At 48.3% G+C, this 14690-nt stretch overlaps 1 protein-coding gene across 1 annotated transcript; it reads right to left on the bottom strand.

The window, feature by feature from the left end:
• Window positions 1-4452: 4452 nt before the first annotated feature.
• Window positions 4453-12417, bottom strand: LOC102407094 (2'-5'-oligoadenylate synthase 1). Its single transcript, XM_006052997.4, has 6 exons — window positions 12156-12417; window positions 11057-11345; window positions 9227-9411; window positions 7389-7621; window positions 6368-6521; window positions 4453-5037 (listed from the first exon to the last, which is right to left on the bottom strand). Exons 1-6 carry the CDS (start codon window positions 12330-12332, stop codon window positions 4906-4908), a joined length of 1170 nt encoding a protein of 389 aa, XP_006053059.3. The 5' UTR covers window positions 12333-12417; the 3' UTR covers window positions 4453-4905.
• Between the last annotated feature and the right edge of the window lie 2273 nt (window positions 12418-14690).

Here is a 14690-nt window from a genome sequence, read left to right as displayed (position 1 = left end):
GTTTTAGTTCTGCCCCTGAGCAAACACAGGTCCCCAGAGGCCTGCTTCTGTGGGCCCAGTCCCTCAGCGCACATGAACACCTGCCAGGTTTCATCGGGCATTTAACCAGTAGCACATAGGCCAGAGAGGAGACAGACGTCAACTCTTGTGTCCAGAACCATGAGAACGAAACTCCTGGGCAGCTCCCACTGGCTCCCTCTGTAACACAGAAGGCAAACATTTCCAAGGTGAGACAGGAACAGACCCCTTTCTCTGCTGTGATGATTGATTTTGTTATTATTCTCTTTTAAATGGTGATTATTTATTTGTTGCTTTTGGCTGCGTTGGGTCTTCATTGCTATCCGCGGGCATTTTCTAGTTGCAGCGAGTGGAGGCTACTCTCCAGCTGTGGTACACGGGCTTCTTATTACCGTGACTTCTCTTGTTGCAGAGTTTGGGCTCCAGGGTATGCAGGCTCAGTACTTGTGGCACCTAGGGCTTAGTTGTTCTGTGGCATGTGGGGTCTTCACAGACCAGGGATTGAACTTATGTCCTCTGCATTGGCAGGCAGATTCTTAACCACTGGACCACCAGGAAAGTCCTGTGATGATTAGTTTTGTATGTGAACTTGACTATGACCATAGTACTCAGATATTTGGTCAAACATTCTTCTAGAATTTTTTTTTTGGAATATATTTTTAAGATGAGATCAACATTTATAAACGTTGGGGAAAGCAGATTATTCGCTATAATGTGGATGGGCTTCATCCAATCAGGCAAAGAGATGAAAAGAAAAAGGTCTGATCTCTCCCTGAGGAGGAGGCAATTCCACAAGAAGATACTTCTTTGGGTTTCCAGCTACCCTGGCTATCCTACCCTGCAGAATTTGGACTCACTGGCCCCTGCAATGGCACAGCCAATTCCTTAAAACAAATTTTTCTCTAAATCTAGATTTATAAAACCAATTGGTTCTATTAACCTCAAAAGTAAAGCAACCATTGTTTTACCAGCAAAATGGGTTTATTTGGGAACAGCAAAGAATTTCAACTTAGGACGAGCAGGCAATAGCAAAAAGCCATAGGCAAGTCCAGCCAACAAAGAAGAGGAATATTACTTTATAGAGAAAAAGGAGGAAGTTAGGAGGGGTTGTTTGAACACGTGTCTGTTGGAGGAAAGCAAGAATTCAGGGTGATGATGGGTTCTCATTGGCTCAGTTGCCAGGGGAGTTGGCTTCCTCCAGGAGACATGCAATGTACATCTTTCCTGTCCTGGCCCGTCATTGATGATTTTTCCCTGTTGATCATCTTCCTGTTGGGGGTGTGTTAACTGCCTTGTCTTTCCTGGGATTGGCTTCCAGAGGCATTTGAGGTGTGAGAGCTCCCTCTTCTGGTCTTCTGACTCCATGAGGTTTCTGTTTGCGAGTTCATTTTCACAGTTTGGATTCTCCGGAGAAACTTGATGATTGCTCCTGTCCATAAAGGGCCCTTCCCTGCCCTTTTCTGACTTTTAAAACACCTAGAGGTAGGCTGGGCTTAGGTCATAAGGCTTCTTTTCTAAATGAAAATATAGAGGCTCAGAGAGCTGAAAAATATTTGTCCGAGGTCATACAGCTTGTAACTTATCTGGCTAGCTTCTAACTACCTGCTTTCTAAAGTCTGTGCTTTTTTATTTTTTTTAATATTTTATTTTGAAATCATCTGAAAGACAAATAACTGTCTCATATTCTTGACCCTGAATATTTCACCATATTTGCTCCTCGTTCTCTGTGTACATTGTATTATCAGTATTATTATTACTGAGTCATGTGAGTTGTATGTTGCAGGTATTATGTCTCTTTACTCTTTAAAAAAAAAAAATATATATATATAAACTTAGTTTATCAGAGTGGTTTTAGGTTCCCAGAAAAACTGGGAAGAAGCCAAGAGATTTCCTGTATACCCCACTGCCACCACCCCGCCACAACCACCATCATGCCAGCCTCCTCCCACTTCAACAACATTCTGCAGTGGTATTTGAGCTGAGCCCCAAAGAATTGATGCTTTTGAACTGTGGTGCTAGAGAAGACTCTTGAGAGTCCCTTGGATTCCCAAGGAGATCAAACCAGTCCATCCTAAAGGAAAACAGTCCTGAATATTCATTGGAAGGACTGATGCTAAAGCTGAAGCTCCAATACTCTGGCCACCTGATGCGAAGAACTGACTCATTGGAAAAGACCCTGATGCTGGGAAAGATTGAAAGCAGGAGGAGAAGGGGATGACAGAGGATGAGATGGTTGGATGGCATCACTAACTCGATGGACATGAGTTTGAGCAAGCTCCAGGAGTTGATGAAGTACAGGGAAGCCTGGCTTGCTGCAGTCCATGGGGTCGCAAAGAGTCGGACACGACTGAGTGACTGAACTGAACTGATTTGAGAAGTGAGAGCTCCCCTTTCTGGTCTCCTGGCTTCACTTAAGATGGGGTTTCCTGTTTCCCAGTTCATTTTCAGTTTCACCACATCAGTGTCCCCTAGCAGGGTGGGACACTTGCTACAACTGAGTAGCCCATACAGACACATCATAACCACTCAGGCTCCTTCACTCTTTTTTTAAAAAATAATTTTATCTGTTTATTTGTGTTTGGTCATGCTGGGTCTTTGTTGCTGTGCAGGCTTCCCTCTGGTTGCGGTGAGCCGGGGCTGCTCTCTAGCTGCGGTGCTGTGGTGTGCGGGCTTCTGGTTGAGATGGCTTCTCTTGTTGCAGAGCACAGGCTCTAGGGTGCGCGCGGACTTCAGCTGCTGTGGCCCGTGGGCGCTAGACAGCAGTCTCAATAGTTGTGGTGCACCAGGGCCTGGCTGACCCAAGGCATGTGAGATCTTCTGGGACCAGGGATCGAACCCGTGTCCCCTGCCTTGGAAGATGGATTCTGAACCACTGGACCACCAGGGAGGTCCCCCGGTAGCATATCCTTTATGGTCTCGGTAGAGCTGTATTCTCTGCTTTTCCATGGGAGATAATTTGGTGGGGTTTTTCTTTTTTCTTTCTGGATTTATACAGCACATCGGCCCCCAGCACATCCACTTCCCTGACCTTTTAATCCCATCTCCCACCATCTCTCGGAGAAGGCAATGGCAACCCACTCCAGTACTCTTGCCTGGAAAATCCCATGGACGGAGGAGCCTGGTAGGCTGCAGTCCATGGGGTCGCTAAGAGTCAGACACGACTGAGCGACTTCACTTTCACTTTTCACTTTCATGCACTGGAGAAAGAAATGGCAACCCACTCCAGTGTTCTTGCCTGGAGAATCCCAGGGACGGGGGAGCCTGGTGGGCTGCTGTCTATGGGTCGCACAGAGTTGGACATGACTGAAGCGACTTAGCAGCAGTGGCAGCAGCCCACCGTCTCTCGCGGGAATATCACCTGGCATATGCCCGTACTTTATCCGTTCTAAGAGCCTGGCTAAGAGTGAGTCTGCACCTTCTCCTGGGGTCCTTGCCAGGGTGTGAAGTCCTGAAGTCCAGGAGGGGACTTCCAAATCAATAAGCTCTAGGTCATCTGACCTGACTCCGCAGCCCCTTGATGAAGTGCCCTTGGGGTCCCTCCCCCACACCCACCTGACTTGTGCTGGTACATGCTGCCGGGTCTTCCGGCTGATACAGATACAAGTCTATTCTTCCCTCAGCAGGCCCAGCGTGTCCCCAGCTGGGCTGTATTGGGACTTGACCATACTTACAGTCCTAGTGGGCAGGAGGGGAGGTGGATACTGGTCCTCGGAGCTGGGGGGCGTCTTATGGACGAGAAGCCTCTGCAAGAGTCTCCTTGCAAGGGGGCAGATGCTAGCTTTTAATAGCAGGGGTGGATGGGATAGTTCTGAACCAGAAACCTTGCTTTACTATTTCTTGTGGTCATATAAGCAGTATAAATTACAGCCCCAAATTAGTAATAATCTGAAAACTCAGGAAAGTATAAAGATGAGCACCTCTCAGTTGGGTTCAGCTACATCTCAAGCACTCAATAGCCATCCGTGACTAATGACTACTGAATTACACAGGGCAGTTCTAAAATTTTTCCTGGGTAAATAATCAGAGATGTGGACAAAGGATGAACCAAAGATGCTTGTCTCGGATTATCTGTAGTTGAGAATTGAAAGGACCCTCATCTCTCCAATAGTAGAGTGTTCCACAAAATGTCAGCTCCACGAGGCAGGGATTTTTGTCTGCTTTACTTATTGCTATGCTCCAATACTTTGGCCACCTGATGAGAAGAGCCAAGTCATTGGAAAAGACCCTGATGCTGGGAAATATTAAAGGCAAAAGGAGAAGAGGGTGGCAGAGGACGAGATGGTTGGATGGCATCACCAACTTAATGGACAAGAATCTGAGCAAACTTTGAGAGAGAGTGAAGGACATGGAAGCCTGGAGTGCTGCAGTCCATGGGGTCGCAGAGTCGGACACAACTCAGCAACTGAGCAACAACAGTGAGCCAGTGGCCAGAACAATGCTTGGCACAGAGCAGGTGCCCAATTAATATCTTTATTTGAAACAATGAGTATGCACACACACACACAATATGCAGGTATACTTCTTGGCGCTGTACCTTGAGGCTAATTAACACCCAACAAATGGCATTTGCTACTATTTTTGTTATTATTGACAATAAATTGGACCATCACCTTTCCCCTCAGGTTCACAGAAGAAAGTCAAGGCTGGGATTCCACTCTTTTGCCTGAGTCTCTCCTGGCATCTCAGAGAGGCTATTGTCAGGCTCCAATGGGGAGCATTGTCGATGAAAGAAAAGAGAGCACAGAATAGCGGGAAGGCTGGGGGTCAGGAGACGTGGATTCTGCTCCCAGGTCTGACATCAATTTGGATCCAGGCCCCCTAGCCCTAGAAGTGAAGAGGGCTGGCCCAGACGGCTCTGGAGACCTTGCCTCCAAGATACTCTGGCATTCAGAGGATGGTACATGTCCAGTTCTCTTCCACCTGGGGAGAGGCTCCTCCGTGGAACTGGGTTCCTGGAGAGGATCTGTAGTGCTGTCTAAAGTCATAGGCCTGGTACATCAGGTCGCTGTGTTCTTGGGGCTGAAAGGGAGAAGCACGTTGTCACACTGGAGAGCTGGGCCTCCCCGCTTGGCACGGGTCTCAGTGAGCATTCACCGTGGACGCTGTGACCTGCCGCCTGGATGCCCTTCAAGGAAGGCCACACCCACTCCTGGGTTGTCCACATTCAGCGGCTGACCCGTGTTGGGGCTATAAAGGCCTGGCCACCTCGGCCTTCTGTAGGACAACTCTGGAGGCTGTTGGGGCCCCCAGGGCTCCCTGGGGAGATGGTCTGAGATGGCCAGCATCCCAGATGCCCTCTCCTTGTGTTGGTACCCGCCTCACTCCCCTCCTGTACACAGGTGTCGTTCCAATGGCCCTCCCCAGAGACATCCTGCACGTGAACTTCATCCCAGAGCCTGTTTCCTGGGAAACCCATCTCTGGCATCATCAGCCCTCTCCACTCCAGCTTGAGAAAGATCCCTACTCTTGGAGTGGAAAGATGAGGCCCTCAGCCCCGACTTAGTTGTGTGACACACCCATGTCCTCACTTACTCTGAGTTACCCTTTTGTTGTGTGATACGGAGAGGGAAGGGGATACAAGGCAGGCTGTTTAGCTCAGCGGAGTAAGCCCTGGCATTGGAGTCTGCTGAGTGGGATTCCCAGCTCTGTGGCTCCCTAGCTGAGTGGGCTTGAGCAGGTGACTTCACCTCTCTGAGCCTCCTTTTCTCATCTGTAAGATGGGAGTAGAAATCAGGGCTCATGGGGTGTTGTGAGGATTTAATGAAACAATGAAATTTAAGGGGCTAAGAACAGAGCCTGACCCCAAAGTAGGTATTCATAAGTGGTGGTTGTTATTCTTTTTCTTCTTAGTGGAATGAGCCAATTGGCGCTGTTAAAAAAGTTACTTCTGGCCAAGGAGGCATTAATTAAAGAATAAACTCTGGATAGGGATGTGAGAAGTCTAGGAACCCTCTGATTGGGGTCAAGATGACTGTAAAACAGGGAGCACAGTCTGGCATGATATGAATGGGAGTGACCTCTGTGAAACTGAAAGTTGCTCAGTCGTGTCCAACTCTTTGCGACCCTGTGGACTGTAGCCCACCAAGGCTCCTCTGTCCATGGGGATTCTCCAGGCAAGAATACTGGAGGGGGTTGCCATTTCCTTCTCCAGGGGATCTTCCTGACCCAGATATTGAATCCAGGTCTCCTGCATAGGCAGGCAGATTCTTTACTGTCTGAGCCACCAGGGAAGCCCGAGTGATCTCTAGCAAGAGGCAATTTCTTTGGAAGGAATGGTCTCTAGCTACACATCCCATGTTGTGTGGAAGGGGTACGGGCAGGGCAGTGGTAAAGAAGCAGAAGGTCTCACCGACACATCCCAGGAGCCCACGGGAGACCCGTCCCGTTTCTTAAAGCACGGGTAATCCAGCCAGACCAAAGCTGCTTGTGCAAGCCGCTCCCAGCTATATGTGTCTTTACCAGCAACATTTCCTGTAGGGTCTGCCGGGTCCAGAATCACAGGCCTGAAGGGTAATATTTAGAGAGAGAGAGAGATGAGAAGCTGGGTTCTGTCTGGCGGGTGGTCTAGATGCTCCAGGAAGGGCAAACCAACCAGCCTGGCACAGGCTCAGACTCAGGCAGCATCAGGGTTCCAGCAAAGCATCACTCCCTGGGGTGTGTCCTGGGTGCCCTGCTCCATGGAGGACAATGAACGGAAGGGGGAGGCTTGCATTTGGGCTTTGATAGACCTGGGCTTGAATCTCACCTCTGCTCTTCTGTAGGAGTGTGACCTTGGGTAGATGTCTTGGTCTCTCTAATTCTCAGTATGCTCATCTGTGAAATGGGCAGATTTGAACATTCCCTACTTCAAAGGATGTTCTATGAGGATCTAGATAAGCAACATGGAATACTCAGCACAGTAATTGGGCCATCGTAAGGGGTTAGTGCATGACAGTTACAATAATCATAATTTTTACTATACTATTAGAGTGTGTTAGTCTTATAGCAAGTTCTTACTTCCTGGGAGCAATTATTATTGTTGCTGCAGCTGTTGTTATTTTAGTCGAAATTTCAGCTGTTTCGCTCATTTTCTTAGGGTTAGGGTTTGGACAAACTCTTTAGGGTTTGGGTTAGGGTTTGGACAAACTCTTTACTGCTCAGAATCTTGGTTTACTCATCTGTGAAGCAGTTAGCATAGTGCCTGACTCACATGGTTTTTTGCAAACTGTTTTTAAAATTAGATGATACTAGTAGAGTGCCCAGCAGCATGGTAAGTATCAGAAGATGATCAGTTAATGTGGAACCCTCCCAATTCCTTCATTTCCAGGGTGCAACAGCTGTAAGCAGGGGTTCATTTATGTGGGGAGCTAAGGCATGAGCGGATAGAGTACCTGGGTTTTGCAAGTTGCTTCGTCAGATATTCTTCAATAATAGGGTTTTCAGAGTTATAGTTCTTTTCCCAGTAGATGCAAAGCTTCTGATACTTCAGGACTAATTTCAAGACAGTCTGAAATCCCTGAGCTGTGTTGAATCCTGTTTCCTTGCACCCTTGCTCCCAGGCATAGACCGTCAGAAGCTCCAGGGCATATTGTGGGGGCAATGGCTTTCCAAGCTGCTCCTTACACTGAGTAGAGAGAAAACAGTCAGAAAAATGGGCTTGTCTAGCATTTGTGTAAAGCACATTTCTCATGGATCAAATTCAGCCTGCCACTTGTTTTAGCGTATAAAGTTTTCTCAGAGCAAATCCACACCTATCCATTTAGGTATAGTCTATGGTGGCATTCACAGAGCTATTAACTCACCTGTTCAAAGCCAGATGGCTAGGAAGTTAACAGAAGTGTGTGTGTGTGTGTGTGTGTGTGGTGTTGGTGGGGGATATAGCACTCATTAATTCACCTAACAATCACTTTTTGAACTTCTCTCATGTGCCAGGCACTGTTCTAGGTTCCTGGGATACAGCAGGGAATCAAACATATAAATCCTTCTGTTCTTGTGCATTTATAGAGGGGAAAGTGAAAGTGAAGTCCTGTCCGACTCTTTGCAACTCCATGGACTGTAGCCCACCAGGCTCCTCTGTCCATGGAATTTTCCAGGCAAGAGTATTGGAGTGGGTTGCCATTTCTTTCTGCAGGGGATCTTCCTGATCCAGGGATCGAACCTGGGTCTCCCGCATTGCAGGCAGATGCTTTACCTTCTGAGCCACCAGGGAATAGTGGGGAGACAGACAATAAACATGACTACTGGAAAAACCTTAGCTTTGATTAGTTCTGAACAGATGTGAGACTTGCCCCATAAAGAGAGCCGAGCACCAAAGAACTGACGCTTTTGAACTGTGGTGCTAGACAAGACTCTTTGAGGGTCCTTTGGACTATAAGGAGATCAAACCGGTCAATCCTCAAGGAAATCAACCTTGAATATTCATTGGAAGTTCTGATGCTGAAGCTGAAGTTCCAATAGTTTGGCCACCTGATGGGAAGAGCCAACTCATTGGAAAAGACCCTGATTTGGGGAAAGATTGAGGGCAAGAGGAGAAGGGGGTGGCAGAGGGTGAGATGGTTAGAAAGCATCACCGGCTCAATGGACAGGAATCTGAGCAAACTCTGGGAGAGAGTAGAGGACAGGGTAGCCTGGCGAGCTGCAGTCCCTGGGGTCACAAAAAGTCAGACATGACTTAGTAACTCAACAACAACAACACAATAAACAAACAAATAGGCACATGCAAAGGCCTGGAGGCTAGAGTGTAGGGTTTCTCTCCAGGAGGACTAACGAAGAGAAGACTGTGGCCTGAGGGTGGTGGTGTGCGGACAGAGATGGGGGTTCAGAGAGGTCAAGGGCAGATCCTTTGAGCCTCCCAAGATGATCTGGACTGAGGGGTAACAGAGGTGGTGACCATGGATGAATCATAAATATATTTTAACATAGGACCAACTACATTTGCTGACTAGTTGGATGTGGGTGTCTGTGAAGAAGCCAAGGATGACCCTTGGTTTGGCCGCAGTAACTAGAAGGATGGATTTGTGATTTCCCTTCCCTCCCCTCTGCTCTCCCCTCCCCTCTATCACCTCTCCCTCTTCCCACTGCCTCATCCTGGCTCCTCCCCACACCTCTCCCTGCTCCTTCCCTCCCTCCACGCCTCCCTCCCTCCTCTCCCGTCCTCACTCTCTCCCTTCCCCTCCTCCTCCTCCTCCTCCTCCTCCTCGGCTCTCTGCCCAGATGGGACCAGTCATACCAGTTGGTACCAGTGCTTCACCAGGCGGATGAGGCTCTTCAGCTTGGTTGGACGATTCTTCAGGAAGTCTCGCTGCAGCTCCGTGAAGCAGGGGGAGAACTCGCCCTCTTTCCTCAGGTTCTTGCACTCTTGGATGAGCTGGACATAGACTCTAGAGTCAGGTCTGTAACCTTTGGTCAACTGACCTGTTGGGAATGAATCCATGTTTCGACGTCAGCTCTTCTCTGAGGTTCTTTCATTCCCTCTGAGACAACAAGCTCACTGGCCATGGGGGGCAGTGGGGAGGTCAGCAGGCCCAGACCAGGAGGCCTGAGGTCCATACCTGGTCCTCCCTTCTCCCGCCTCTACCGCCATCACCCATCATCTCTCACCTGGACTCAGCAGAGGTGGTGGCATCCTCCCTGGATCCTCCACAGCCCACACAGAGCCCTTTAAACCTGATCCTTCCACTTCTTGCTTCCCAGGACCTCTGGATAAAATCCCAAGTCCTCACAGTGGCCCACACAGATGGTGAGGCCTGTCTCCTCCCTCGTCTTACCTCCTGCCTCAATCCCTTTGCCACTGACTCCCCTGGTTACTTCACCTCTTCAAATATGCCACGTTCATTCCTGTCTTTGCACCTGCTGTTTCCTCTTCCTGGGAGGTCTTCCTATGCTTGGCTCTTTCTCATTCTTTGGGCCTCAGGTCAGAGGTCACCTCTCTTGTTACCCTATCTACCAAAGTCCTCTGATCCCCATTGCTCTCTTTTGAGTCAACATATTTAGTTTTGGTCACAGCGAGTTATCATTTCCTTCCTGGTGTTCATATGGTCAGGCTCCAGGAGAGAGGTTCTCTGTCTGTCTCATTTAGGGCCATGGAACACGCCTTGCATCTCCAGGTCTGTGTTCCTGCTCAGTTGCTCAGTCCTGTCTCTTTGTGACCCCATGGACTCTAGTCTGCCAGGCTCCTCGGTCCATGGAATTTCCCAGGCAAGACTACTGGAGTGGGTTGCCATTTCCTTCTCCAGGGGATCTTCCTGACCCAGAGATCAAACCTGCATCTCCTGCTTGGAAGGTGCATTCTTAACCACTGAGCCACCAGGGAAGCCCCGCATCTAAGGTACACAATGGAAACTGAGCCTCAAAGAATGAATTGCTTCCTGTCCCAATGTTCCTGCACATTATCTCTATATTCCAACCCTCAGTATAAGTTTGATATGGTTGCCTCACATTTTGCATAAAAAAATGAAATTAACATATTGAATTTACACTAGACCTAGTTTTTAGAATGGAGAAGGCAATGGCACCCCACTCCAGTACTCTTGCCTGGAAACTCCCATGGATAGAGAAGCCTGGTAGGCTACAGTCCATGGGGTCACGAAGAGTCAGACACGACTGAGTGACTTCACTTTCACTTTTCACTTTCATGCATTGGAGAAGGAAATGGCAACCCACTCCAGTGTTCTTGCCTGGAGAATCCCAGGGACGGGGCAGCCTGGTGGGCTGCCATCTATGGGGTCGCACAGAGTTAGACACGACTGAAGTGACTTAGCAGCAGCAGCAGCAGTTTTTAGAAAGATCACACAGTTTGCCAAAAGTGAAACTAGTAAGCCTGGCGGGTGTTCTATAAAAGTATCTTGACCCCCAACTGTACCAGTTTGTTGTTTAACATCACTTCGGTGGCTGAGTGTGACCCTAGGCATTCTTGTCCCAGGAAAGATGCTGGGGTCTCCTCCCACTTGAAGGGATACCTTGGTTAATAAGACATTTTATTTCTGCTCAGAGACAAGAGAGCAGAAGAAGCCCTGACATAGGACAAAGACTGTAAGAACTTGCAGCTGGGAGCACTCACCCAGGGCATCAAAGGCGGGCAGGACATCGAACTCCACCTCCTGGTCGAGCTTGGGGGACCTCAGCACAAAGCTGAGAGCGCGGGGATTATCCCATTGCCGTTTCTGGACCTCAAACTTCACTTCAAATGTTTCCTCTCTTTGACAGGCTTCCAGCTGTCTCCTGATTTCTTCGATGAATTCTCCTCGGCGCTCAAGCTGTTCCCGAAAACTTGTGAGATTGGTGAGGAAGACGACGAGGTCAGCATCTGATCGTCCCCTGAGGGTTGTGCCTTTGCCTGAGGAGCCACCCTAAAAAGGTGATAAGAATGAGTATTGACACATTTCATTGAGAAGAGCCTCCCTAAAAAATGCTGAGAACAATCACTAACATTTTGAGTACTAGCCACTGCTCTGAAGGCATCAGCGGCTGTAACTCCTAGAATGCTCACAAGAACTCTGGGATCTAGCCACTGTTATTATCTGTTGTCATCTTCCAGATGGGGAAACAGATGCTGAGAGATCATGTATCAGTTCAGTCATACAGCTAGAGGGTGGCAGAGATACCGTTTACATCCTGGTTGTCTTTTTCCAGGGTCCATATTCTTTACTCCCTGTAATTTATGACCTTATGTGATTAATACTGTAAACTGGCCCATGGCTGACTTTACTTGGTCTGCAAGTCCTATAAGGTACTGAAATTTATAGATAAGGAAACTGAGGCACAGAGAGGTTAAGTGACTTGCCCAGGCCTTCACCGCCAGCAGGTGCTATCTGCTTTTAAAACGTATACTCTTAACCAGCTCGTAACTTTGCAGAAATAGTGAGATCCCAGCCTGGTCAGGATTAGTGAACTGTAGATGCTGCCAGGATTCAGATCGCTTATCTCTATAGCAGTCGTGACCCAGGTGGTTTATACACTTCTCCAGGGCATTTGTTAAAAACTTACAGATGGATGCCCTCACCCCAGAAGCTATTTTCACAAATGTGGTTATAGTTCTGGCATGGATAAATCAGAAAGCACCAGCCCCAGAGACCTCAGCCTTCTGCTCTCTGCCTGTCCCTGTGCAAACGCTTGCTCACCAGCCCCCCTTCTCCCCAGTCAGGCCGTTCTGGACTCACCTTCACAACTTTGGACACCCGAACTCTGTGAGAGGCACATCGGAAACACCTCTCCTTCAGGAAACTGCAGATGATGTCAATGGCTTCTTTGACCTGCGTGCGGAACTTCTCGTTCGGCAGGAGGTGGACTTCGATGAACTTGTCTAGAGACCCGGCCGGGGTATTTCTGAGCTCCATCACGGTGCTGGGGACTGGAGAGCCAGAGGCGGCAGAGCTGCTGCCTGAATCTGTGAGCTTCTGTCTCTCCTGCTGCCTGGGTCTAGGAGGCTGTTAAGTTTCATTTCACTGACAGGGAGGAGCTATGTCCATAGTCTGGGCTGCTGCTGGTTTCGTTTCCTTGGAAGGGAGGAGCTTTGGCTGGAGTCTTTACTCTCTGCTTTGCTCTGAGTAAATCAAACTCTCCTTTCATCCTGTCAGGTCTCCCAGCACATTCCTCTAGAATCCCAGATTTACTCCTGCCTTAATGCAGGACACCCATGTTCAATCTCTGGATCAGGAGATCCCCTGGGGAAGGGAATGGCTACCCACTCCAGTATTTTTGCTGGAAAGCCCATGGACAGAGGAGCCTGGCAGGCTGCTATACAGAGGGCTGCAAAGGGTCAGACACGACTGAGCAACCAACACTTTCACAAACAGCCTAGAACATCTGGTCTTTCTTCAGAATGTACTCTGAAAAGGTATTTTTAACCCAGGTTGGCATTGCACCCAAGAGTAATCACAAGTAGAAACAGATTTTTGGTTTCTTTTTCCTCTCTTTTTTGTTGCAGACAACATTGTTCTATAGCCTCCTATGGTCCTTGCAGCAGTACATGAATATTGCAAATAGAAACAGTCAAAAAATCTGGAAGCCTAAATTCCATCCTGATCCTAAGACTAGAAGTATAACTCCTTTGGTGTAGTCTTGTGAGATATTTTTCTAGGTTAATGCACACATACATACACATATAATTTCTCTTTCTCTCTTTTAATGGCCTAACTCCATACATTTCACTTTTTGATTAATAGATGTTATTTGCTGCCAGGGGAGTATAATCTCCTTGGTTCTGTCTCGTCACAACAAAAATTTGAAGCGATGGACGTTAAAGCCCTTGGCGTACCACGGCTGTCAGACAGACCGTGTTACAGCTCTCGGACAGATCAGTGTTCCAGCTCTGAGTTACAGCTCAGTTTTATTTAGAAAATAAAAGGAAAATACATCCTCGAGGCGTGAAGGCATGCCAACCCAAAAGACAGGAAGAGAAGAGAGAGCCCAGCCCTTTGGCTCCTCTTTTTATATGTTTTTTCCTCCCCCTGGGCCTGCCGTATGTAAACTGGGCTAGCCAGGAGTGCTCTTTGTCCCACCTGAGGTCCTCACTCCAGTCCTCGGACCTTTCTTTCTCCTATTTTTGCGGGCTTTTCCCTTCCTTGTCTTTTAGCTGCTGCCATTCTGGACTCCTGTTTCGTATTCTAACTACCCAACATTTCCTCAGGCACTTTTAGGATGGCAGAAAAATTGCAAACTGTCCCTAACTGTGCAGTGTGAACACGAATGTAACCTGGCATGCCTCAATGCCCCAATCTGTAAAGAGGGCGGCCGATTAAAAAGTATTCATGACATAAAAGTGGAGGGTCATGTTTTATTTGGTGGGAATTTTTAGGACTTGAAGCAGGGGAGACAGCCTCTCAAGGGACCCCGAGAGAACTGCTCCAAGGGTGGCGAGGGGAGGAGCCAGGTTGTATGGAAGTTTCTCAACATAGGTCAGGTAGTCTGGACATTAAAAGCTTTTTTTATGTAAATGAAAGAAAACCAGATAGTCTGTGTATATAAGAGTCTGGGCTCAGTGTAGTCGTTCCTTTCTAAAGCATCTCAGCTCTCTGGGGCCGGGGTCCTGTTTTCACGTTCCGATCTTTCCTTCCTCAGGGCCCACAGCAGTGAGTGGCTGCTAGATGGCAGCTAGTATTCCTTCCCGAGTTCCCTCAGGGCGCACCAGCTCACCATCCCTGTTGACTGTGCCATCCTTGTTTACTAATAGGGCAGGCAATATTCCATTTCTCAGAAAAACTTTTCTCTCTCACTCATGGAACTACTCAGAGGATCATCTGAAAGGAGAAACACAAAAGGAGAGATGAAAGGTATCAAAGCTGAGCAAAATTAAAGGGCGATTCTGACTTTAAAATTCTTGGGCCTGCTTGCTTCACTTCAGTTGTGCGGGAATCTTTGCAACCCTATGGACTGTAGCCCGCCAGGCAAGAATATTGGAGTGGGTTGCCACGCCGTCCTCCAGGGGAGTTTTCTAACCCAGGGATTGAACCCATGTGTCCTGTGTCTGCTGCGCTGGCAGGCGAGTTCTTTACCACTAGCACCACCTTTAGGACTTCCCTGGTGGCTCAGACAGTGAAGAATCTGCCTGCAATGCAGGACACTCAGGTTCAATCCCTGGGTTGGGAAGATACCCTGGAGAAGGGAATGGCAAGCCACTCCAGTATTGTTTCCTGGAGAATCCAAGTGGACAAAGGAGCCTGGTGGGCTACAGTCCCTGCGCTCACAAAGAGTCA

Source organism: Bubalus bubalis, chromosome 17, assembly GCF_019923935.1.
Source record: "Bubalus bubalis isolate 160015118507 breed Murrah chromosome 17, NDDB_SH_1, whole genome shotgun sequence".
Lineage (NCBI taxonomy): Eukaryota > Metazoa > Chordata > Mammalia > Artiodactyla > Bovidae > Bubalus > Bubalus bubalis.
This window is presented reverse-complemented; position numbering and strand designations above follow the sequence as displayed.

Excerpts from the sequence above, each read along its gene's own strand:
- LOC102407094 (XM_006052997.4), bottom strand. The coding sequence starts at position 12,332 with ATGGAGCTCAGAAATACCCCGGCCGGGTCTCTAGACAAGTTCATCGAA. Across the intron at positions 11,346-12,155 it reads GGGTGTCCAAAGTTGTGAAG|GGTGGCTCCTCAGGCAAAGG; the intron begins GTGAGTCCAGAA and ends TCACCTTTTTAG. Across the intron at positions 7,622-9,226 it reads TGAAGCACTGGTACCAACTG|TGTAAGGAGCAGCTTGGAAA; the intron begins GTATGACTGGTC and ends CTCTCTACTCAG.